At 44.8% G+C, this 27,129-nt stretch overlaps 2 protein-coding genes across 2 annotated transcripts in view; one reads left to right on the plus strand and one right to left on the minus strand.

Moving 5' to 3' along the window:
* The window catches only part of LOC116429644 (synaptotagmin-10), a 48,101-nt gene that overhangs the window by 17,963 nt on the left and 3,009 nt on the right, over window positions 1-27,129 (minus strand). The window lies entirely within an intron of this gene.
* Window positions 584-25,513, plus strand: LOC143175008 (adenylate kinase 7). Its single transcript, XM_076371562.1, has 10 exons — window positions 584-712; window positions 1,609-2,023; window positions 2,727-2,817; window positions 4,260-4,610; window positions 5,172-5,377; window positions 8,453-8,758; window positions 9,889-10,040; window positions 10,757-10,896; window positions 13,286-13,444; window positions 24,355-25,513. The coding sequence occupies exons 2-10, from the start codon at window positions 1,632-1,634 to the stop codon at window positions 24,691-24,693; spliced, it is 2,136 nt and encodes a 711-aa protein (XP_076227677.1). The 5' UTR covers window positions 584-712; window positions 1,609-1,631; the 3' UTR covers window positions 24,694-25,513.

Below are 27,129 nucleotides of genomic sequence, written 5' to 3' on the forward strand. Positions count from 1 at the left end.
AGGAGGAGGAGGAAGCAACGTGGAGGTCCAAAGAACGCGAAACCGATGCCAAGGATGGAAAGTTTCGCAGAGAAGCCGCGATCGTCGGAAGCGGGCAGAAGTACGAGGTGATTGGTACGACTTCCGACCCCGAGGTAAATAATACTCGCAGCTTCCCTTTTAGTCTGATTAACGCTCCGGCCGCTGCCTGCTAATCCGCGGGGCTGCGCTGTCCTCGGAGCGTCGTCCCGTCGCTTCCCGGCAAATATATTTCGCTCGTTCGCCGCGCAACTTCAGCAATCTTGCTAATTCCGGGGCGAGAGGGCCGCGCGCGCGCCTTTGAATCGGCAATTTCGCGACATTCTCGCGCGGCACGTTCTCGCCCGGCGCGAATTCAATGGCGACCCCCGGCGGCCGATCCCGCGAGATCAAAACACGTCTGCCTTTCTCCCCCGCCGCTTTTTTTATCGCCGACGAGGCTATTGTTGCCTTTTAACATCGGCCGGCCGGCGACCCTCGATACACTCCGATACCCCGTTTCGCCCCGCTTTTACTACTTCGAATTTCATTTTCCCCTTTCTTTAGTGTCCCCGGCCGGAGGGCGTGGCGAGGATTATAAAGGACGCGAGAGATAGAGACGCGCTATTGGCCGATCTTATCAGCTGCGGCGTCGTGATATACGATATCACCGGAGATAAGAGCCAAGCGGAGGAAGCTCGGTGGGCTTTGAAAGGTTCGAACGAGAGTTCCTTGATTAATCCCGCTTAATTGATACGTCGCGGTCCGTTGCGCGAGACTTTCCGAGCCGGTTCGCTGGAGATTTTAGTGTAATATCTCTTCGTTGCTTATTTATTCGGTTCGGATATCGCGGATTCAGTTCGATTTCCTCGCGCGTATCGTTTAATCATTACGCGGAAGGTTTCCGATTCGAATCCGATTCGAAATCGTAACCCGATCGGCCGGGTTCCGGATAATTATGTCCGCGCCGATGGAACGCCGTTCGGAAAAAGTTCCTCTCGCGGATAAATATGTGCGGTATTTCGGGCGGAACGCGTACGCGCGCTCGAAATACGGAAAAGCGCCGCGGAGGGAAAACGCGGATCACAATTTCCTCTAAAAACAAAGAACAATTCACGCGGTACGTCTCGGTCACGGGGGACAATGAGTTACGAGGCGGAAATGCTCCTCGCGATTGTTCTCCTCGCGAGCATTGTTCTTCTAATGCACATACTTTTACCTGCTCCGATGACTCGCGAGAACGCTTTTTCTGCCAAACGTAATTCCTTTCGAAGCGTCGATACGATCGGACTCGAGGTTCGCGCTTGTCGTAGTCATCGATCATCGTACCTCTCCGGGCGGCGCTTTGAATAATGCGTCTTCCGAGCAATCGACGTTTCTCGACGAGTCGACCGAGTGATCTTTTTATGTGACACAGCCGTGAATACACACCGGATTCGTTTATCGAACTGAACTCCTCGGATTCGAGGCGAAACAAAGAGGACGAGCGTGGGTGTTTATCATTATCTTTTCCCGCTGTATCCACCCTTTAAGCGAAACCCACGCTCGGAATACAGCGCGACGGGCTAATGGCCGGTTTCACGGCGTCTCATATTCTCCATTACCTTTCAGGTATCACGAGGGAGTTAGAGAAAATGGAGCAAAAAGCGCCACGGGCTTTTAGGCGCGACGAGGACGTGCGATATTTCGTTTTGATATCGACTGTAATGACTTGGGCCCTGACGAAGCCGTTGGACCCGGATCAACCGGGTTTAGCCTTCACAGAGGGGGACTACCGGAAACGGAAACCGCATCCGAACTTCAAAGAGCACATCCAGTGCGAGAAAGACGTGGTCGTGGTGAAGAGGAAGCTGAACCTGAAGGACAAGCTGAAAACATTGGTGATCTGTTCGGGAGTGACTTACGGCGACGAAGAAGGGCCTCTTCATCATCTGTTCAAAATGGCGTGGCGGAACGATCCCGTTCTGCCGATTTTTGGCAACGGCAACAACAAAATCCCCCTGCTGCACGCGCGCGATCTGATCACGTCAGTGGTAAACGACGCAATATCGCGGCAGGCTGCGCTAATGGCTCGTTCCCCCGTGTTCCGTTTGAACGTTAAACCGAAACCGGCTGTAACATTTATCGCGATTCAGTGGCAGCGAAACCGCGTGATATACACGCGCCGGTGCCGCATTCGTCACCGGACAACGCGCCGTGCGCCATTTTGCGATCCCGCGGACGCGCTCAGCTTGCTAATCCGGGGACAATTCACTCCTCGTTCGCTTTTTACTGTCTTTCAGCTTTTCCAGTTACTCCATTCGTTTATTGTAGAACGGGCTGCTCTATTTGCGGCGAAATTCATATCTCATTGATATACGCAGTACGCTAGGTGCCATTTTAACCCTTTACATTCGAGAGGTGACTCACAGTCACTTGATTTGATACAGCGAAACTATGAAGCTGAATATTTGGTATTTTAAATTAAACTTTGTATCGCTATGCGAAATATTTAAATAAAATAGCTTTGTAGCTGAATTTATCTGTGAATTATCGTTAGATTAGTTTCAAACAATGTCGTCTGTATCTCGTCGGAAAATATTGAATATTTCTAGTGAAAAACTTTCGAGTGCAAAGGGTTAATTAGAGCTTCCTCAGCGTTTATGAGAGAAATGCGATTCATGATAAATTAATGGGCTCGCGTCACCGTGGCAGGTTAATATTTAATTTCCACTTTTATCGTTTTTCAGAGTGGTGAGCAGCGTACTGCGAAAATGGCCGGCGTTGAGGTACATCGTGGCGGTGGAGCAAGAATTAGCCACTCAAAGCAGCATTGTTAAGGTAATCTCATAAATCGCGATGCGAACGAGATACGCCAAGACGAACTTTATTTTAATTTATATACAAATATTATACTCGGTGCACTCGTTCGTTTCAGATAAATTACTTTTCTACAAGGAAATAATCTCCTTTGAGGTCTCCTCCTTTGATTCCTGACGCGTCAAATAGATTTTCCCTTGCGTCCGGTGACGCGTGTGCGTCCCCTATATTCTTTATTGCGCTTTCGAATGTACCCCGTGTCTGAAATTCCCTTGTTCCCGGCGCGATGGAATTTATAAGAAAAAGTTTTATCGGTCGCACTTTTCCCCAGAATTATCAAGTGCGACGGAGTCCTCGTTTTTTCGTTCTTAAATGGAACTATATTTTTATCCCCGGCGCATTATAGTTGACACGAAGGCGGGCTCAGTCATGCGTCCCGGTGCGTCCTTGAATTAGAAAGTTTATAATAAGGAAGCTTTCGAGATTTAAAGCTAACCGCGTCGAGCTGCACCCGTGACAGGAAGTTATCTATGCGCTGTAAACTACTATTACCAGTCCGGCTGCGTACCGTTGTCTCACGTGCATCTTTTATTGCTGCGTTCGTTACACAGTATTGTTCTTCATATCGATGAACTTTCCAATCTTCTTCGCGGGAACCTTAAGATCAAGTTCACTTGAAGGTCACTGAACGAGGTTACACGTGAAAAGCGGTGGTCCCTTTTCAGACGAAGCACCGAGTTCAATGGGATTCCCAATCCATTTCGATTCGACCTGTATTTATTAATTCATTCGCGTTAAGCATCCCCATCCGTCCGTAATTCTTCCAGCCCCAACACGTCTCCGACCCCGATGAATCAATCATCGAAGTCCTGTCAGCTTTCCCCTTCATTAATCACGTTCCCGAACTTTTCTTTTTCATTCCCAGCTGGTTAATCAATTTGCCCGGAGAGCCGGCTTGTTCGCCGCGACCCGCCGCCCGGGAAGCTGTCGCTATCATCTTCGTGGATAGCCGAGGTTCATCGGAACGATAATGAGAATCCGCGTACGCCGGCGATCGCCGCCTTTGTTCCGCGTAATACGAGAAACGGCCGTTAAATGGCGACGCTGTTGGCATCGCAAACAGACCGGTCCATAACTGAATGTATCCATTTCGGGGTCATCTATTAATTGATGATAAGCGAAGCTACCGTTGATATCGGACGCATCCGCCGCGCGCGCAGTTACATAGAGAAACAGTGATCTGCAAATTAATTAACCGAACGCCTCTCGAATTACTGGCTTCTCGATGTGTGTTCAACATGTTAAACTCGATTTCGGTAGCTCATCGGGAGCACGCAGTTGCATCAATGCTACTTCCATTACAATACGATGAACAAATGCGTCCGCGCGATAAAGTACGACGTCGTGGAGATCGATATAATTGGAACACACGTGTCACAGTGTCGTTTTCTTTCGCTCTCCAGAGAATCAGCAAGGCACTTGGCACCGGCAAAGTGAGGAGAATCGCGCAGGAGGAAGCCTTCTTATTACCGGAAGTCACGCAACAGATCTACGATCTGATGACGGTGAACCTGAACCTCGAGCCCGAGTATATCGTCGATAAGATAGCCTGGCACCACGACACGCCGTTCCGCGATAACATCGACGCCATCGTGAGAGAATACAGGACTGCCCGGAATCTGCATCCGCCGAGAATAATCGTCCTGGGGCCGCCGGCTTCCGGAAAAACCGTTGTCGCTCGTTATCTCGCGGATTACTACGGCGTGCACTACATTCAGGCGAAGCCGCTAATCGAAGAAACGATTAAGAACTTGGTTGGTCCCGCTTATCGTACTCACTTCGTCGTTCTACGGTTTTCCGCTCGGAAAAGAAACTTGTTAATTGTTCACCGGAGAACGCCGAGAATCGTTTCCGCGGCGATCGTTCCGCTCACGGAAACACGGTATCGCAGTTTTACTCCGACACGGTTTCGGAAATATTCAAGAGCGTCCCGTGATATATTCGCCCGGCGCGGCAGCGGAAAAATAAATTCAAATATAAGACCTTGATTAAGTGGCTTAATGGGCGCCAAGGTAGACCGTGTAAAATATAAAGCGCTCCAGAGGGTTCTGAAATTTATGCTATCTCGCTCCGCGTTCAAAAAACATCCCCGGCCGTTCGTCGGTCACCGGTTCAGCGGATATCGTTGCGCCGGATCGGTTCTCGGGGGCGCGTTTCTCGTGAAACATGTGTACGCTCCTCGATGGGCAAAAATGTAAGAATATTCTCGGCAGTTCTAGCATACCGGCGAACCGTTAACGGGGTAATTATCACGTTAAGAATCCCCTGCGCGCAAAACCGCCTTTATCTCTTCCATACGTCTCCGTCTGCAACAGACAACCGAGATAGAGGAGGCCGCGACAGCGGGAGAACGGGCCGGAGCCGAAGAAACAGGTGCAGGCGACGACGTTGACGAGGACGAAGAGGAGCTGGGAGGGGAGGACGGAGCCGCGAGCGTCGGTGAGCTGCGGGAGCTGCTAGACGAAATAGAGCGGAACATGGAGAGAAATAAGGGACGCTTGGACGGCCCTCTTCTGAGCAAGTTAGTCGAAACTCCGTTTCATTAAATTCGATCGTTGCCCGCTCGATTCATTCTTACTTAGCACAATGCGGAAAGAAGGAAACGGTCGGATAACAGGGAAGATTGTTTATTTACTGTCCGTCGAACCTTATTTTCCGACGATCGTTTCTTGGAAAGATAGTAGCAAGAGGCACTAAAAGCGATATTCATGGTTACGAACGACTGCGCGGGATAATTACGATGATCCGAGTAAAAGAGATTAACGGATAACGATCGCGCTTCGCGAAGAATAAACGATCGGTTGCACCACCACGGTTGAACAGTTGTATCATTGAAAGTGTCCATTGTACGAACGGAAGCGTATCGATCGCAGCTTGACCAGCATCGATGGTCAACGTGGCACACGAATCAAGCGTTAAGCCCGTATTTAGGTAACCGTGGTCATTTAGCTAACCGTCGCATTTGGTCTTTGCGGCGATTCGTGTACGGGCGTTCGCTCGTCCGCGCGCGATTCGATTTATCGAGCGCGACTCCCGGCGATCGCATAATGGAACCGTCGGCGGCGGGTGTGGAGGTCTTCAACGCGTGCGGTCCGCAACGGCCGATTCGCAAGTAAGAAATTTCATTTCGATCGAGTTTCACGGGGAGCAATTTAATGTCCCCCGGTATATACCGATCTATCCGGGTGATACAGTGGGTACACCGTGTTTCAAGTTTCTTGCGACGCCGTCGGTGAGTTTAGGTGAAGGTAAATACCGCTATCATCAATTTTCTGCTCCCCGGTTCTTTCGCCGCTGCTCTTCTTGTTTTCAATTTTGATTGCTTTTCTTGCCTCGTCCTTTATAGCTCTGCTTTTCCTTCTCCCCCCCTTTCCCCGTCCGCCTCTGTCCCTGTCGCTTTCTGTCATTCGTTTAAGTAGCTTCAGCGGCGATGTCCTCGCGACGTCGCTTAAACACAGTATCCATCCGGCGCAGGCGTCGTTTTTCAGTTTCTGGGCCAGTTGAACTCCGCGGGTAGGAATAAAAGGAAGATAATCGAGAAATCTTGCCGAACTGGAATCCTCGAGGAAACCTTGACGGCCCTTCCCGTTTTTCTGTCGCGACGTTCTTAGCGGTACCGCTGAAAATGTTTCGCTCGCCGCGCTTCTGGTACAATATAAATGGTTGGCAAGTTAAAACGCCGGGCTCCGCGAAATTAATAAAGTCTTCGGCTCTGTTTTAATACCCTCGATCTCGTTGCTTCTTTTCCCCAGCGGGGGGAACTTCGAGCGGTTCTCTATTGTTACTTCCTCGACCGGAAACTTATTGCTTTCCAGAGTTCGATAGCTTGTCGATATAGCCAGTTCCTTTAACTCGGATGTGTATCGTCTATTGCGACTGATCCCTCGGCCGGAACGAACATCTTGATTTGTTTAAAAATAGAAAACGACGAACGACGGCTTTTTATAGCCCGCGTTCGATATTTTTATTCTCGGAAGAAATACCTTTATCGGACCGCTCGGCGTTGTTTTAATTCGACGCGGACGTCTAGGAATTGAAAGTTTCCCCGGTTTCCCGACTTTGTTACCGCCATCGTTCATTCCATTACGCCAAGATCAACTTCTTCAAGGATTTTTTTCTCAACTTATCCACTCGCACTTTTGCCACTTTAGTTTCTCCGCTGTTATTACTTTTATGCCTTGGCGGTCTGTGTAGCTTCGTTACTCTCGATTGCGCTTTATTTCCTATTGTTTACGGACGGAGCGCTGCGAGATTGAGTCTTCGTTTATTGCGCAAACCGGTTCACCAAGATTTCACACTCGTCAATATTGGTAGAAAACAATGTTTTTTCATTCCTGGTGTTTCCTTTTGTAATTATCGAAAAGGCAACAAATCTATAAGAAACTATTGGCGAAATTGTTTTCGTAGCGCGCAGACTGCTTCAGGAATCCATTGAAATCTCAATGGACACGCCTCTAGAATTTTTACAATTTTTACAAAAATAAAATGAGGAGAGAGCAATTCGACTGTTGGGTAGTTTTGTAATGTTATTGTAAACCCTGTTGAATCGTTGATTCTTTCGAGCGCCGTTCCATTTATGGATCAGCCCGTACCAATGGCGGCCGGCCGCTGTCTCTAAAGATAATCAGAAGAGTTATAAGGAAGCTCGTGCATGTGTTGATCGATCAACGTCTGCGTACGCGTAACCGGAGTTGACAACCCGTTAAAGGAACCGACCGAACTCATTACACGGCCTAATAGAACTGCATTTCATAACGCGGGACGTAGCCGGATTCTTTCGCTATGAAGTTGCGCGCGCGTGGGTGTCGTCCTGAAACCGGATACTGATTCCGGGGTTGCAGAGTAATTGCGATCGATTCCTTTCACGAATGTCGTGCTCGTCGTATTTATTCCCGGAAAATTGACTTTCCCGAGTTATTATCGGAACTTCGACTTCCGTGTGGCCATCGGCCAGTGTACGGAATCTCCATAAATCCGGGATCTCGCGTACAATACCAAAAAGAATTTCCTGCAAGGTGTATTAGACATATTACGTCCACGTTCGATCGATTATTAGTTATTCGTAGTATTTTATGTATTTATGACAGACGACGAGCGCATAGAATATAAAATAAAGCAACGTTGGTAAGGATTTAAGAATATTATTACTTTACTTTCGGCTTGTTAATGGCAGAATTATTGACTTTTGACCCTTTGCACTCCAGAGGCGCCTCTCAGTCGTTGATTTGACACAGCAACTTTGTAAAGTTTGATATTTAATGTTAAACTATGTGTAATATACACTAATATATGAAACATTGAAATGAAACAGTGTTGTTGTTGAATCAGTTTCAGAAAATGTCTGCATTCATAAAAATTGTAACAATTTTCTTCGGTTCCTCGAATATTCTTCTGTTCGAACGATACTATTCACTCATCAAATCGTATATTTAACACTTTCAAGTCACATATCGTTGCAAAAGATTTGATCAATCGAACGTCGATCGGAATCTTCAAGGCACTGCTCAGTTCTCAAAAGTTTCATTTCTCACAATCGAATCGTAACAATGATCAACCGAATCCGTTCCTACGAGTCAACCTGTACATTTCATTCAAGACTATTCCGCCGGAAGCTGCGCTCGACGGAATGTCGGAATCAAGGTTACGTTTTGGACGGCTATCCGAAAACGCTGGACCAAGCGAAGGATCTGTTCGGGACGGGAAGTTTGAACGAGGAGGACGAGGAGACGTACGCGGACGAGGAGGCCGCTGACGCCGATGACTCGATCATGCCCGAGTTGGTCGTGTCGCTGGAGGCGAGCGACGACTTCCTCAAAGAACGAATTATCCAGCGGCCGGAGTGGGAGATCCAGGGCAGCCATTACACCGAGGAGCACATGACGCGTCGTTTAAAGGAGTACAGGTAATGGCGCAAAGCCAGCCGGCACATTGTTCTTCCCGGTTTCGGTGGAGTGGAACTGCCCGTTGTCGCCGGGACGAAAAAAGAGTGTTGATGGAACGGTAATTAAATACCGGCGTGCACTGGAACCCGTTTCTTTTCCTGGTTTTTTGTATCCCCGAGCGGGAGCGGCTGACGTAACAGGCTTAATTAACAAAAATTTCCGGATAATGGAGCGGTCTGCGGATGTTAATAGCTCGTTGCGTCGCGTAGAAAGGAGCCTGACGTAACGGAAAGAATTCTATATCCGACGACAAAACCCTCATTGTCGTTTCGCGTACGCCGCTCGCCGCGCGGCGAACATCCTACGTTGCATGGAGGACGCGAACGGCGGATAATAAACGGTTACGAATTTTTTTCGTCGGAGCACAGAGGATGTCCCACGTGAACGCCACTGTGAATCGTCGTCGGTTGCTATTTTTAAACGTTCCCTTATTAAAGATTCTATTGAAATTTTCATTTCTATTCGAATAGTAATTCCTCTCTCATTTCGCGTCGACACTTACGTGGGCCTGTGCATGAATCACGCATAGTGCCGGACAATTGCGAAGCTACGTTCATTACCGCTGAAACAGCGAAATTAATGATTTCCCTGCACGGACTAATAAAGTTTGGAACATTATTCGCGTGACGTTCTTCTGGCAGCGTGTTCCGCGGTATCGGACCTGGTACGTCGGAAATTATTACGGCCCGCGGGGGAATATTTTCGAATAACGGAATAATTAGCGACGGGAGACGTTATCGAATCGGAAAACGTTGTACGCTGTCATTTGAAAAGCGAGCCATTGATCCGTGAATCGCGTCCGTTTCGGTGATTCGTGTATTTTTGAGGTTCGAAATTTAAAATCATTTCACCGGCGGCGACAGTCACTTCGTTGTAAGTTGGATTCGTTCTGTCGTGCGTCGACGCGTTATCAGTTTGTGTTGATCAGCTTCAGAGGATCGATGAACCGAATTTCCGTGCGAAATTTCGATAATTTTATGCACAGTTTTTTGACACTTTACACGATCTTTCTGTACTGTTTTCTCCGCTCGACTGCGTAGGTTTATCTGTGTCGAATCATGCTTTTCGGTATGCGCCCGATTGATTTCAGGAGGAGAAACACAGACGAAAACACGCCTTTGCAGTTCTTCGACGAAATTGAAATTCACCCCCTGATCATCGGCGTGGAAGACGACGTTTGCCCCGACATGTTCCCCACGATATATCAGTGTCTCGAAAGACTAGGGCCGCCGATAGACTACGGTGAGAAGAGAAATACCTCCGATTTTGCCAAATTTATCGTAGACCACTTCGTCAGAGGTGGTAACCCTTCTTCGCTGAGACAAGAGGTCTGATGAGGAAATTTCTCTCGCACGAAAGCCTCGTGAAAATCTGTATCGAACGTTACACGCGATTCTTTATTATTGAGTTAACACAAACTACCGAGCAAATAAAGTGATTTATTCACAAATATTATGAGAATTAAAATAGGTTTTTTCGGATTTAAAGGCTCTCCTAGGTTTGCATCAGATCCACAAATTTAATTAAATATCTTTCCCAAAAACGTCTTCATAATTTACTTGCAAAATGAACATTCTGAAATGGGTCAATTCTATTAATTATTGTGGACAAGATTACTGACTCTGATAAGGCATGCTTAGTTAACACTAAAACTACCAGACAGGTCGAAATAATCCATTCCTGATTCCTTCTTGCAATTATTAAAAAGATAACAAACGATTCTCTGAGAAATTATTAGAGAAATTAGTAACGTGCAAACTGAATTGTAAATCATTTAAAGTTTGAACAGATGCACTCTTGTAGTTTCTATACAGAAATTTCAAAATGTCAATTTATCTGCTCGGTAGTTTTAACGTTAAAGTAAATTTTGTACACAATTGACGTGAACGCTGCCAGAGTTTCGAGAATAGTTTTCAACGTTTTCTCGTGCAAATCTCCGGAGGTTTTCTTATGATCAGGATTAACCGCGGAGAAGATAAGAAACGCGCGGCAGCGTGCAGCGGCAGAAGCGCGAGCAGCGGAAGCCGCCGCGAAGGAGCGCGAAGAAAGGGAAATCTTGGAGCGCAAGAGGGAACGCGAGGAGAAAATGAGGGAGTGGGTGAGAGTTCATTCTTCCAGATTAAAAGCGATAGCGACGTCCTGCTTATTAAGCAGAATATTATCGACAGCATCGAACGAATCGGTCGACTTTCCTCGGGAAATGAATTCTTCCCGTGACATTAAGCAACGTTGATCCGTGCGATTTTCAATCGCAATCGGCTTTGTCGCGAGGAACCGATACATTCATCGAAAGTTCCAACTGGTCGAAGTCCCATGCATCAGTAAGAGGACCGTAACTTCGTAGAGGAAACGGATGATTGATGCGCGAAGCGTTACCTCGCGACATTCCGACACGTGGCAACTTTCCACTGTCGCGTTAGTTTTAAACGTCGCTCGGAGACCAAACGAATCCTTAAACGCGTCCCCTGACCATATAAATCACGATTACATATCCTGCGAGAAACACCGAGCCCCTTAACTGTCAACCTTCCACAATTCATTGGCAGAACTTCTCGATTTCTTGGTTCGCAACTTTGTAATGTAAATTATAACATCGGGCTAAGCCGGAAGGACATTATTCTTCATTAATAGGTTCATTCATAACTAACTGTCTTCTTTAATTCGTTTATCTACTGAGCATGTTAACCGTCGAATAGACAGTATAATGACTATAGAAAGTCGGTCGAAGTATTTATGAAACGCGTATCCCTTAACGCTGGAACTGCCGGTTAATTAGTGTCTCACAGAAATGTAAAATACACATTACTCGTAGTTTAAAGCGTCTCGTGCCATTGTATCCACGGAAATACCCAAATTTGCTTGATAATCTCTCGCAAGGGTATCTTTGCAGGTTCGATGATCGCAAAGTAAAAATGTCTAGATGGATCGTTTCGACTCGTGGTAATTCTAGTGTTAAGAGCGATAAAACTAGGCGTAGTCGCGCGAACGAGAGAACAATCCCACAGGTACGAGCGAAAATGGCGAGACAAAGGGCCGGGCACAATGGGCAACGGAGTCGCGTTTATATCGATCCCTTATATCGTCTATTTTATTTTTCCATTAGCTAAGTGAATGCAGATCATCGCTTTGCATCGGGCTGCACGTCACAGAGGACGCGAATTCTCGCCGACAGGCATGCATCGCCGGGAACTTCGTTTAATCGGCGCACTCGTTATTTTCCCGATAGCCGTAACGCGATTGCCATCCATTTCAGTCCTCTGAATGGAAGAAATTGATTTTCCGATCGACTCGCGCGGTTTTTCCCAGCGTCCAACGTAATTTCAACGAAATATTAAACGCATTGAACTTAAAACAGTTAACTAATCTCGCTTTATCCTTCCTTCCGCGTCGAGGTCGAAATATTTAACCGGTTCGCTTTCGTCCTCCGCGAGCACACGGACGTTTCGAGTCGCGTCGAACAATCGATCATCTTTTTTTTCGCCGCTGTAACCGAGACCAAGCGTCGGGACCCGTAGATTTATGTTACCGTCCACGCCCATTAAACTTTCGTTCGCAAGTTGCTCCCGGACGCGAAAAGTTAAATCCTAAAACCGGGTTCCCGGAAACCGCCATTGCTAGACGCGCAGATGGAGCGATTTGTAATGCTAATTCGGTTTTTCTTCCGCTTCCGTTTAAGCTGCCTGATAAATCATTCCGCGGGCTGTACGCTTCGGACCGGCATCGTGCCGGTTTCTGTTTGCTTTGCCCGCGCTTCGGTTTTTTCCCTAAATATTATCGATAACGTCGGCGAATCTCGTCGGCGTTGCGCGAACCTTGTTATTTCCCGATAAGAATTCATCGAACACATTGTTTGCCGAATGAATTTACGCGAGTATCTTGTCCACGAGCAAATATTTAATTTCATCTTGATAAGTAAGTTGCTCGCTGCGATCGGAAGAAATTTACGACTCGATTAACTGCGAAGAAGCATTAATTCCGCTCCCTTTGGAGAACCGTTCCACTTTAGACACTCTACAGTCCCTTTATTAATTGCAGCTGCGACGCTGAACGGCGCACAGTAATATAACCCGCGTATTTGATCTGTCTAATGACATCTGAATACTGTCCTCTAATTATCTTCTTTGCAATAACTGCGTTACTGCTCGCAGTTCCGGTAATAATTTCACTCGGCGATCGATTAATCCTTCCTTAATCCGTACCGATGACAGTACAATATTTATGGTCAACATCCGATGCAATGCTTCGATCGGAAACGCATATTTATAACGTTCTTCTTCCGGATAGGTGGACGTGACCTTTTCGAAATCTCCATAACCATTGCGATATTAAAACGATCCCTCGAATGCCTTCAGAGCAATGTCGTTGTAAAATATTTAGAATATATCCCGTCGATTGTTACAATATTTTTCGCTGTTCGCACAGCAGAAATCGAGGCAATGGCCGGAGATTAACGCGACGGTGTTCCAACGAGAGTTTCGTGTTCGCAGACGGACCTGATGGAGAGATTGAAGGAGGAGGAGGAAGAAAGGCTGTGCCTAATGGGAATGCCTCTGAGACACTACCTGGTGAAACACATCTTCCCGACGTTGACGCAAGGCCTCATCGAAGTGGCGAACCTACGGCCGGACGACCCGATCGACTTTCTCGTAAGCGCATCGATGCCGACCGCAGTTGCGCCATAGATACGCCTTAAGAATGCGTTTGACGCTTTGCTGTAATTATCTGGGAAACTTTCACGCTGCTCTTGCTCTCCCTTTGTTGTCGGGCTTCCTTTATATCCCCGGGATGAAAAACGGATCGCGGGATCGCGGTATCGTGGCGTCCGTTGCAGCATGAAAATCTTCAAACGGTTCGACGTCAGACGTCGAACGTCGTTTTCGAGACTCTCGAAGGAACTCCGCGCGAGAGGACGGATTAACGAGCCTGTCGCGCTTCGGCAGATAGAGATTGCGTTTCCAGGCAGAATCGAATTTCGGAAAATATCGTCGGGTGTTCCATTTATCGAGATTCATCGACGAAAATCGTATTCTTACGAATCGGGACGAATCCACACGAGCGAGACGTTTAGAAACAGGGACGACACGCGTGAACGGCGTTCGCGCTGGAAATACACGGAAACCTATTTTAAGCGAAGTACGTTCTCCTATTGAAGCCTAATCTGAAACGAGGCGGAAATAATCGATCCACGGTGCGCCGTTAAACCGGTCGGAGCGACGGGAAGATTGGAAGGCTACGGAAAATACAGCGAGATACTCTGAAATCAAATTCAAATTTCATCTATCGCGCGCCCATTTTTCCTTGGTAACTTCTTCCCTTCTTCGGGAAGACACAGAGTAAACGCCGGCTTGCATGCTAACAACCAACTGCAGCTCGTTTCGCTTTCCTATCTCCAGTTTCGACGTACTGCATCTCATCGCCGGCTGTATATTTTCCGTTGCTCGTCGGAGCAGACACTTTTTAGGCATCGATCCATTCTGGAAACTGAGATGCTGTATGCTCGTGCAGGGAGTATTAAGTTTCGACTGCTCTGGCCGGCGATAGAGCCGCGTTATCAAAGACGAACGGATTTCGCGTTCGAGCCTCGTATCTCTCGATCAATGCGATCAAATCGCATCGTCCGGTTGAGTTAACCTGTCTCATCCGGATTCCGATCGACTTTCAACGCGTCGTTTAATTCCAGGAGAGACTAACGACTGTAGATTCATCTGATTTCGTCTTATCAGATTTTGCCTACCAGCCTCGAACTGTAAGCGCTATCCACAGCTGGAAAATCGAGGACGCATTCTGAGAATGATACAATAACACCTGCGGAACGCTGTCGAAACGACACTATTAACATACAGTCGCGCTTCAGGCTAGATTTCTATACACGTGTCCCCGTTGGAAACGCAGTACACTCGAGTCGTCCACTTTTGCGTACTTTAACCGTCTACTATATAAACTCTGCTGGACCTATCGCGATTTTCTAAAAATACGTGTCAATCTTGACCCTTCGCACTCGAGAGGCGACTGTCAATCACCACTTGATTCGACACAACAAAACTATGAAGTTGAATATTTAGTATTCTAAATGAAACTTCGTATTGCTATGTGAAATATTCGAATAAAATAGCTTTGTAGCTCAATTCATCTGCGAATTATCGTTAAATTAGTTTCAATGTCATCTGTATCTCGTCGGAAAATATTAAATGTTTCCAGTGAAACACTTTCGAGTGTAAAGGGTTAGAACACAACCTAGATTTTTAAAACATTCCATCGACTCCGAATAAGTTCCCATAGAACCCTTTCCGGTACGATTTAATCATGACAAATTGTGCATGGTAGAAGCATTTTATTTCGATTAAAGAAAACAGCATCATTTTATGATTCACACATTTCGTTAATTAAAAGAATATTAATTAAAAGTACCCTACCAAGGTACCACTAAATAATACACCAATTTAATCCCCATTGGGAACTGTACAAATTTTGTACATGTAAATCATGTCACCTGTTTCAGACAAACGATGAGCGAAAAATTCTTTACTGGAAATATTCAAAATTTTCCGACGAGATACAGACGACGTTGTTTGAACCTAATCTAACGATGATTCACAGATAAATTAAGCAACAAAGATATTTTACTTAAATATTTCACGTAACAATACAAGGTTTAATTTAAAGTACTAAATATTGTGGGAATGGATGTATTTGAGTGTGAATAGATATATCGATAAGTGATGAATGCGTGTGCAATAGATGAATGACGCGACTGTGTGAGCGCGTTTTGAACGAATGTTCAAAGCATTGGAATATTCTAGATTATATTGATTTTCTCTATAATAATGTTCGTTTTTTCTATGAGTCTAGAATATCCCAAATATACGTGAAGTTAATGCATGGCAATGAAAGAATGTTCTAGAAAGTGTGCGAGTGAGACAAGACCATCCGAGTATATAAATAGTGCGTTTGATTTAGTTAGTGTTTCATTGTGAGTCAAGAAATAATCATACTGTTTCTAAAATTCCCTTTCCACGATATTTAACTTCATAGTTTCGCCGTATCAAATCGAATAATGACCGAGAGTCATCTCTCGAGTGCAAACGGTTAATTCATAAGCGAAGCGTTTCAACTGATTAAAGTCGTCGCAGCGGCAGCAGCATCGAAGCGCCATAAACTTTATTTGCTTACATCGAATCCAAGGATCACGCGGGCGCGTTATATAAGACGCGTGTGGGGAGGAAAACCTTGCAAGCTCCTATCCACGGACGCTCTTTGATAACGTTATTATTCTCTATTTCCAACCAAACGATTCTCCTCCGCCTCCATTCGCTCGCCGACCTTCCCCGTATTCCCCATTCGACGGCTTACCCGCAGGATGTAACGAAATTCGCGGCAACACACGCTCGCTGTTCCGAAGCGTTGCGCTCCGCATACGTTTCACCACTTTACGAGTATGAACATCGAAGGTCGTTCCCGATCCGCCGTCGATTCATCCCCGTCTGGCGTTCTCCTTGCCTTGAACTTCCCTCGGCCCTTTCAAGGTCGCCGAACGATTTCCACCAGACCGGCTCCGGAAAAACGGAAACGAACTCGGGCCTCTAACTTTTCCATGTTTCCGCGCGACGCGACAAATCTGCCTCCGAATTAGATGCTTCTATAGTTGTTTGTGGCTTTCAGACGAGAGCCACGTCTCGTATGGAAATTTTTGTCTCGTATTTATAAATGAAATAAGATGTATGACTCGCTGATCAATTAACACTAAAACTACCGAGTAATTGAATTGACTGCTTGAAATTCTTCTGTAGAATCTCCAAGGGTGCATTTATTGAGACTTTAATGGACGGTACATTTATTGAGACTTTAATGGCAGAGGTGACTCTCACCACCTGACTTCATACAATAAAACTATGAAATTTGATATTTAACCCTTTGCACTCCGGGGGTGCCAGTCGCCAATTGATTTGACACGGGAAAATTATAGAGTTTGAAATTTAATATTAAACTTTGTACAACGCATCGACGTGTGAAATATTAAAATAAAACAGCCTCCTTTCTTAATTTATGTACAATTTCTCGTTAAGTCAGTTTGAAAGAATGTCGTTGGTATTTCATTAAAAAATCTTGAATATTTCTAATGAGAAACTTCTAGAGAGCAAAGGGTTAATATTATACCTTATATAATTCATCAATTTAAAAAATATTTCAATAAAATATCTTTGTTCCTCAATGTACGTATAATTTCTCTTCGAGTTAGTTTCACAAAATATCGTCTTTATCTCATCAGGAAGTGTTCAAGTGTTTCCAGTGAAAAACTTCCGAGTGCAAAGGGTTAAATCAATTTAATAGTTCCTCTGAGAAACATCTGTTACATCTGTAGTTGTAGTGTTAACACGTTGGATGACACACAATCGCTGCAATTTCCTTAATTGGACGATGATTATTTGAGAACATTTCTATATTGTACATAATGCTATCTAATGTGGCATCCAGTTATATGAACGTGCGATAATAATAATGCGAGTCAGTCGAACGATTCAATATTACACTTTTTCCATTTTGTGTATTTTACTTTATGGAATTGCACGGAATTTAACGTGTTAACGAGTTTTACTCGTGACAAGAATTTTGGGCGACACATGAATATCGGGAGTCTGACTCAAGGTGCCCGATTTTTCTCAGTTAAATGGTATGGAAAGGGGTTAACTACCCGACGAAGCTAGTTACGACGATAGGGAAACGTTCGGATAAATTTCCTATGAGACACGGCTTTTACCTGGGAGCCTCGCTCAACTATGACCCTCCAGGCCGTGGGTGCATCGAATCTAGTATAAGATGCTTATAGCTTCAAAGCATTTTAAACGCGACCGGCACGCATGAGTTCCGGGAATCATCTATGCGTACGAAGCTGTTCGAAGTTCGCTGAATAATTTCGCGCGTCGATCGAGTTTTCCATGAAAACACTTTTCACGAGTTTCCGCGGCGATCCCCGTGTGCGAGGCTGGCATCTAGACAACGAGATTCGAAATTTCGTTATCGTAATATATTTCATAATCATTTCAAACAAAATTTAACATATTTTGTAATGCTCTGGTAATTAGACTAAGTCTCTATATAAAAACGAGATTTCATATTATCAGTACGCAATGTGTTGAACGTTGACTCGGAAATTACTCGGAAACAATTATAATTCGTAACATAACTGTCGTCAAATGAAAATGTTTAATAACTCAAACAACTAGATTATAGTGTGACCTAATAATCGTGTACCAAATAATTGATATTTCCTTCTTATTTTTGTTACAAAAGAATAAGTGATACATAAAACGCTGAAGGTTTAACACTAAAACTACCGAGCATTTAATACGATTAATCAATATAAAAATTGTAACGATTATTTTCAATTTCTTCAGACATTCATCATAGTATTCAAGTGAAACTATTTGTTTTCAAGATCATTTCGAACATTCATTGCTTTTAGGATATCAATGATTGCGAAACAAGAAGATCGAAACATTTTGACTGGTACGGTAGTTATAGTGTTAAGAACGCTTCTAGAAGAGTAGGAATAATTTCAACTATAGAATTTGCTTTTGATTTGATCGAAATCTTCGCGGTGATAATCTACAATCGGTTAATAACAGTGAAACACATTTCCCAACGAAACGAAGGTGTCAGGATTATTTCACGTATTTTCTGTTTCACTTTAAATAAAATATCTATCGGTCTGATTGTAACACCCTATATTTTTCACGGCCGAGGGGCTTGTTGCCCATCGGGCACCCGAATCCTTTCACCGATGAAAGGTTCCTAACTCGATACCCGTTGCTTCAACGTTTCCACAGACCTCCGTTGTTCCCGTTCAATCCTGAAACCTCGCTGCGCTATCGGCGACCAGTGGTATCGATATAACTCGCACAGCGCAACGCTGCTATGCGCAGAATTTTACGATACCACTGAAAGTTTCGTGATTAATAACGACACACAGGAACATGTTTGACAAACATGCGTGGAATGTTCGCAACTTATTTCGCCGGGGTTTAACAATGAATCGGGCGCGTTAGAAATCGTGCGCCGGACTTCGGGAAGATCGTAAATTCTGCGACGATTCCGCATTGCAGGACCACACTAGTTCCAACTGTAAATTACTAGTATCCTGAACAAAGCTGTGAAGTTCGCATTAAATTCGTGGCTCCATCGTTCAGCTTTCGGGAACGCGAAATCGCAGGACGGTCCGCGGTACAGTTATCCCGTTCTATCGCCGTTTTATTCCAAAGTAGGTACTCGGTATCTTTGATAAACGAGGTGTGTTATTGCCGCATTGTTGCAACGGTGCCACTAGGAATAAAATTAGTACGCGCGTTAAAACGTACCAACGGGATGTCTGCGCGTGACTTGCCTTTTCCGCTGATTCTCTTCAAAGCACATTCTATTGTAAAACGTGTTTTCTCTATTCGCAGCCGAACAATATGGAAGCACCATATAAATCGCGAATGTATTCAATACGGTCGCGGTCGTCGGTAATAATCAAGGTGCACGCGATACGTAACGGCCGGGGCATTTATTACAATTTACTCGGCGCCGCGGGCTCCGTTCTGCTGTAACAAAAATATTCGAACCGCGGGTAATTTCACAGCGGATAAATGTAACGCGCGGTACGCGGCGGGTAAGGGTGGAAATTCTTTGTCATGGTTTTTCGCACTTCTTCAACCTTCGCGAAGGAAAGATGAAGAAGCTCTTCGACGGGCCGCTCGTTACGCGGATCCACTTTCTTTCGAGGGATCGCTGGTAACACGCGTAAATAAAATGCAAGATAAAAGTCTCGGCTAATAAAGAGGCCGACGCGGCGGGCTACGCAGTCTCGATTTACCGGGACCTTGCCTACTCTCACGTAGACCTTCGATAAAGTAGACCCTGTTTGGAGAGTAGAAGAGCTATTAATGATAACGACGCGGATAAAAATCCCTGGCTTACAAAGTATGCTTACGCAGCGGACTTACACCGCCCGCCGAGATTACGAAGTTCACGGTGTTCGAAATCTTTATGGAAATCGATGTACAATCTTTGGAAAAAAAAGTTCGAGATTACTGGAGCTAGCGAACGGGCTGGGATCTGCTGTAATCTAGCTTTAATGATTGCAATCAAATTGTCTGCTATCTCGGTTGTTTAGCTTGTTGCTATCTGCATTAATATAATGTGCTTCTGGACGAATAAATGAGTTGATGATTCAAAGATTCAAGCATTCAAGGATTCAAGGACTCAAGGATTCAAAGATTCAAAGATTCAAAGATTCAAAGATTCAAAGATTCAAAGATTCAAAAATTCAAAGATCCAAAGACTCAAAATCTCAAAGAGTCAAAAAGTCAAATATTCAAAGATCCAATGATTCAAAGACTCAAAAGCTCAGAGAATCCAAGATCCAATGATTCAAAAACTCGAAAGCTCAAATATTCAAAGATCCCATGATTCAAAGACTCAAAAGTTCAAAGATTCAAAGACGAAAAAGCTTAAAAATTCAAAGAATCAAAGAATCAAAGATTTAAGTATCCAATCATTCAAAGATTCAAAAGCTCAGACATTCAAACATTCAAATATTCAAACATTCAAACATTCAAACATTCAAACATTCAAACATTCAAACATTCAAACATTCAAACATTCAAACATTCAAACATTCAAACATTCGAACGCTCAAACACTAAGTAAAAAGAATTGAAGACTAAAACCTTTTTTCTTTTAAATCGATGAATGTCGAAAATAAATGCCACTACTAATTACTGGTCGCAAAGGTCGACAAAAACCTCGGCATACAGGTAAATCAACCAATCCTGACGGCTGTTCGGAAACTGCGGAACGGAGAAAGTTTCCATCTAGTTGAGCTCGGCATTATGCCGGGATAGACAAACGGAACGGGAATTTCAGGATGCGCCGCCGCCGCCGCCTCGTCTGAAATGGTAATGGCAGGATGCATTCTGCGAGTAACGAGATCCTCCGCGAACAGCGGGGCCAAACGCAACGCGGAAGTTTAATAAACAAACTTGGCTGCCGTTTGCCGTAGTCGTCTGTAAACGGGGGTTGGAAATTAATGGTGACTCCGCGGATCGTTGTTCCCATCCTAGGACTACTAGTTCAAATTACAAGCGGTACGCGACGACGACGTGACGACCATTGAAAACGCGGATATCAATCTTACGTGGCCATTACGATCCTTCGAGATTGTATCGTCACGTTCCACGGCAATTGGTGACGGGACACTGTTTTCATGCTCCGCCGTTACGCAACGCCCCGACGATTATTCAACCTGTTCTTTTAATGAAACAACCAACGTCCGGGTTCTTGTACATTTAACCCTTAGAAACTGAACGCTTTCGAGAACGTTTCCCATAACGTTCGTTCTTCCGAACATAAATCTTTCTTCGAGCAACGATCTATTCATTCGATTGTTCGCTTCCCAGATTCGACGAACGAAAGCCTCGTGTCGTTCCCGCTACACGCCGATGCGCAATTTGCTCACCTTGCTTATCCATTTAGAGATTAAACTGTATTAACCCCTTGCACCGCGAGCGCAACGAGTTCATGTTGGAGGGATAAAAGGACTCTTTCCGCGACAATGAAAGAAAAAACAAGAGCTCCGCGCGCAGCACGGTGCTTCGATGTTTGTTTTCTTTAGCGGCCGTCGGGGATTGATCCTCGCGTCAATAGTCGGCTCCCGATACAGGCTCGTTCCTCTAAAAACGAACCAGCGTGCTCTTCGAGGGAGCCAGGATTTCAGACTCCACTCAAGAAAACGTGTACTTGCTATCGATCCTCGCCGAGCGGCACATTCAATGATGGACGGGGCTTGAAACAACAGAATCCGCTGAATCATTTCGAGGGTTCTAAAAGGGTTGGAAAGGTCTCGCCTCCGGCAATTTTGCTTGGAGACGTGACCCGAAGGAATCAGCGACCGGAGGCGCCGAATAGAATTGTAAACTCGATCCTGATTTTCTTCTGGTTAACCCTTCGCGCTCGAGAGTTCTTCGTTAGGAACGTCCAACATTCCTGGCGAGGTGTGTCAATTAACCACTTGCGCTGGAATGACGCGCCACGCACGTCGAGACGTTTCTATCCCAAAATTCTCAATGATGTCTCTCAGATATTGATGATCTTGTCGCATTACGCCTATTAGATTACTTCGAAATGTATCACTCTATACAGAATGATTAACACTAGAACTACCGAGCATTTGATACGACTGAAATGTAATTGCTATGAATATCGTAGTAATAGATTATTTTCAGTTTCTTCAGACATCATAGTATTCAAGTCAAACTATTTATTTTCAAAATCATTTCGAATATTCCATGCTTCGAAGATGTCAATAATTGCGAAACAGAAAAACTAGTGTTAACAAGCAAAATAAGTGTACATATGTAAGATAAGTAAAAGCAAAATTCATCGCAGGAGACTTTGCCAAATTTCTGAACTCATTTCCAGCGCAAGTGGTTAAGGAACGAAGCTATTTCGTTTCAATAATTAAACATCAAATATCAAACTCCACGATTTTCTGTATCAAGTCGCACGATTTCCAACGTTCCCCCGTCGAGGGTTAATATTAGAAAATAGATTCTCCGCGAAATAGTTTCGAGAACTTCGGGAATTCGATCAATATCCGTGAACTACCTGAACTGCACGTAGTTTGAGCCTCAAAGTTGCTCGCGAAGAAAATCCCTTGACGAGTTTAAGATAGTTGTCGGCGGGTTTAGAGGCTTAAAGAATCTTCGGAATCCTCGTGCTCCGCCGGAAGCTCGAAGGTTTAACCCGGACTCGTGCCGCGGCAGACACGTATCCGCGGTTTTCGGTGTCCAACCCAGTTCATCGACGAGTCCTCGAAACATCTGAAGGCAGCTAATATGCATGATCCCCTTTTCAAAGTCCTCGCGATCGTAGTTTTCGCCGAGAGTCGGTCTCGATTCAGAAAAGTTGAAAGAAGGAAACGAGTGGATCATCATCGCGTGATACGCATTGTATAGGGAGGACAATGTAACGCGGGCGAGATTACAGAGAAAAAGTGGGTCGGAAAGTTGTGGGACGCGGCGCGACCCATTTTTAAATGGACCAGTAAACGGCCGTGCATTGTGTATGCGGCGGGCGACCGTTGCGTTGCATTCTCGGGCGAGCGTATCGAGACACATCCCCATTTAGGAGCTTTGTCTATCGTGTATTCCGATTGCGCGCGCCTCGGCCGGGCTGCCGTCGAGCCTCTTCCCGCGGCAGTATCGTTCCGCGTCAATAACACGCCGTACGTTTTTATTGGGAATAGAATAGTCTGTCTGGGAATATAGCGACGTGTCAATGGCGCGTGATTTATTAGAGACAGCGCGGAATACAGAATAATTCGCGACGCGACGGGACGCGCCGGATTGCCGTTTCTCCAACGGCAACTCGAACCTGCCAGGCATTTTCCTACGAATGTCCTTTGGCTGCGTTAAATATGGAATTACTAGATCACCTCTTAACGCATTGCGTACCGGCGAATTTTCAGAAAATTGAATTGTGCGGATAATTTTCACTGAGGTCAACTTATATCGCTGTACATAGAAAAACTCAGATACATTGTTATGTAGTATACTTTAACGCTAGGTTTACGGATCGCGTCAAATTGAGGCATATTGGATTTTAGAAATATTATTTTGTAACACAATTACCTACTATCAAATCTCCAGTTTCTACGATCTAACTAAACGAGCATCAATTCTTTTAGGAATAATAGAATGAAGTGTACAATAAATGCACGTAAACCTAGTGTTAAGTAGATAATCAATTCGAATTGAATTTTATATATTTTTCAATGCTGTGGTAATTAGCGAAGTTGCATGGCTGAGTGTCTTTATATAAAAACGAGATTTCTCATTACCGGTGCGCAATGTGTTCAGTAATGTTCGTATCTTAGTCTGCGAGATATTCTTTAATATTAGCTTTACGGACGTTTATTCTATGCTTTATTCTATTGTTCCCAGAAAGCTACGTGTTCGTTGATATATATCGTGAAAATTATTGCTTCAACAATTCAGTATTACAGTGCGCATTCGCACAATTGCAATTTAGTTTCTAAATACCGTTTAAACTCGATGTCAAATTGACGCATTCCGAAAATCTAGTTAGTTTCGAGGTTGAAACATTAACGGAAAACGATGATCAGTATCAATGAAATTAACGTAAGTATTACATAAAGATAACGTAAATAAATTGCTTATCAGATGCCCCAATGCATGGCAATTACCTCTGAATCCAACAACTATATTAAAGCAACAAACCTACATCGAAGTTTCTACATTCTTAACGACCGCGAAAGTGGAATCTCAGTTTCCCTTACATTCACTCAATTATCCGAACTTTCAATTGTTATGTTCTACATATTGGATCCGTTAACAAGAGTTCTTCCACAGAGAATCTAATTTCTCCGCACTCGTTAGATACCCAAGTAGATCAGCTAACGATACACGTAGTTCCATCGAGAACGATTACGTTGCAACGACGAAGTTAGTAGAAATTCCGGTGAAACGGCCGATTTAATCGCGAGATTTCTTTCTTCCAGGCCGAGTACCTGTTCAAAAGGAATCCCGAAGGAAGGATGTTCCAGCCCGAGCACACGAGGACGATGAGATCCGTCTTAGAAGCGATCGAGAGGTTCCAGGACGATCTTCTGCCGCGGGACGAGCTCGACGACAAAATAAGAGAGTTCCTGAAGCAACAGGCCGCGCGTCCCGACGTCGACGGCACGTCGGACGGCAGCGAGGCGGACGTTTGCACCGACGGGAAAATCGAGCAGTGTGTCACTCCGTGCTGTCGATACGAGGACACGGTATCGGCGGAGGGGGAGGGCGAATATTCTTCAGATAGGGCGACCTACTACGAGGGAGGGGAGGACGCCTGATACATCCTGAGGGGATCGCGAGCTTCCGCCAAACACGCGACCAATTAATTAATCTGCACGTCACAGCAGCGACGGCAATATTTGGCCAGCCGTGAGCCCGGAATTCCTGTAATCTCTTGATGCGCGCGATTATGCCTCGCGTCGTCTTGGGACACTGCGAAACAACCGAGTTCTGTTACAATCGAGATTCGATTATCGTTCGATTAATCCCTTACGCTCTGAGAGTTTTCTACGAAGCGTACCCAATACACTTTTTGACGAAATATAGTGAATATTTCTTGAAACGAGAAATCGTACGTAAATTAGAGAAAGTTATTTGAATATTTCATATGTCAATGCATCGGAAACTTAACGTTATTATGACTATGGAGTGCAAAGGGTTAATTGCAATGATAATTCAACCCGTTTGAGACAGTTGGTAAAGGTTTATACTGCTGTGTTTTGAATAGCAACCTTGAGATCGCGTTGCAAACGATTTATATCGTAGTTTAAACGAACAGGAATTCACCGTTTAACCCTTTGCACTCGAGAGGCGACTCTCAGTCACCATTTGATTCGATATAACAAAATTACAAAGTGTTGTATATAATATTAAGTTTCGTATGATGCATCGGCATGCGAAATATTTATATAAAATAGCTTCATTCTTAATTTACGTGTCTTATTAGTTCGATTCAAATAATGTCTGTCTCATAGGACAGTGTCGAATGTTTCTAGTGAAAAGCTTCCGAGTGCAAAGGGTTCATAAAATTTTGTTGTACTAGGTAGAAATTGTAAGTGTCGCTTATTTTCTGAAATCGTCTCGAAAGGGACAAATAGTTCTGATTCGATGCGAAGAAATTTGGAATATTTCTGTTATGTACTGGATTAAAGGAGATTATGCGATTAATGAAGATACAAGACTTATTTATTGGACGTACGGTGGCTGAATGTTTATATTGAGCGGAATATTAATTTGTTTCTTATCTGTAATCGAGACAGTGCAGTAGCTAACTCGAATCGAGTTTACGAGACGCTAATCGGGTTAGTTAATAACGCAGATATAAATTGCTTGCCGGATTAAGGAATTACCGTGAGTGTTACGAGCGGAGAGCAGACAATGCCGAGCAGCGAAATGATTTCAAAATGTAAAATTAACCGTCACTCCACAGAAACTCCGTTGTCTTCGGAAATATTTGACAATTAGCAAGGTAAACGGGTGCTCCGTAACGTTTCGGCCAAAGGATCCCCTCGCGCAGAATTTCAATTCGCAACCGCGTTCCTGCTGCTCCGTAGCAGTGTAATTTGCTTTCGAGTGGCATTGTTACCATCCTTTGAGTAATTCGAGCGTCGCGGCGCTCGTAATTTAAGTGGATCGCGAAAAAAGCGTAAGCAGGAAATATTCCGAGGGAAACGTTCGAACGATACAAGGCTGGTTCAGCGACGCGGTGGAAACTAATAATTAAATTGCCCGATCTTTCCATGGGTTTTCAAAGTTGGACGTAGGAGTTTCGTATAATGTAACGCAGAAACTTCCTTGGCCGACGATTTGATCGTGTCCGTAGTTCAGAGCGTGGTCCATAGGTCAGCAAGACCTTGTTGCTAAATATGCATCGTGGAAAGTGCAGGGATATCTGGAAGCGCGGCGTCCATTATACCGCAATGTCAAGGCGAGAATTAATCGGTTTCATTAATGAAGCTTCCCTTTATCGACCCGGTCGTTTTTTTTTCTTTTTTCGTAGATCCATTCACGCGCCCGCATCCGCGGAGGAAACAGAACTATTCCAACGGAAAAATAACTTCGCCGACGAAAATATCAAAGGACCAATTAATTGAATTGTGCCGTTCAACCGGATACACCCAAAGGGATCTACCGCCACGGCAATTACAATTTTTTGCCCGAACCGTTGCGCGCCGGACGTACGGGAAACAGATACAAATCCACTATTAAAACTAACCGAATTGGAAAGCGCACGCACGGTGCGTCGCGGGGCGGGCGCGGCGTATCGCTGATCGTTCTTCGCGATAAAAATAAATCCGTTTGCGTGGAACGAAAATATTTCATACGCGGCGTCGTTTTCGAAAGCGTCGGCTTGAGTAATCCCTGGTCGAGGTGTCTGACCATTACCGGCTGATTTTACTTAATACGCGTCGTGAACTGTGCCCGGTCGATTTTAATTAATTCCGTTACCGCGCGATCGTCGTATCGGACGAAGGAATTGTCCGAATCGGAAGCGCCGCGGAATTATTATAATTCAACGTTATTAACATTAATAAAAACAAGCACCGACCGACAGTAGCGTTCCTGATTTATCATCCCCTATTACCGAACCAGCCCGTACCCGATAAATACAATTCTCATCGAATTATTTATACAAGCGGTCGTCGCGGATTATTTGTTACTCCGATAAAGGAACGAGATACTGTATTAATACGACGTTAATCACCGAACGGCGA

This window comes from Nomia melanderi, chromosome 10 (assembly GCF_051020985.1).
Source record: "Nomia melanderi isolate GNS246 chromosome 10, iyNomMela1, whole genome shotgun sequence".
NCBI lineage: Eukaryota > Metazoa > Arthropoda > Insecta > Hymenoptera > Halictidae > Nomia > Nomia melanderi.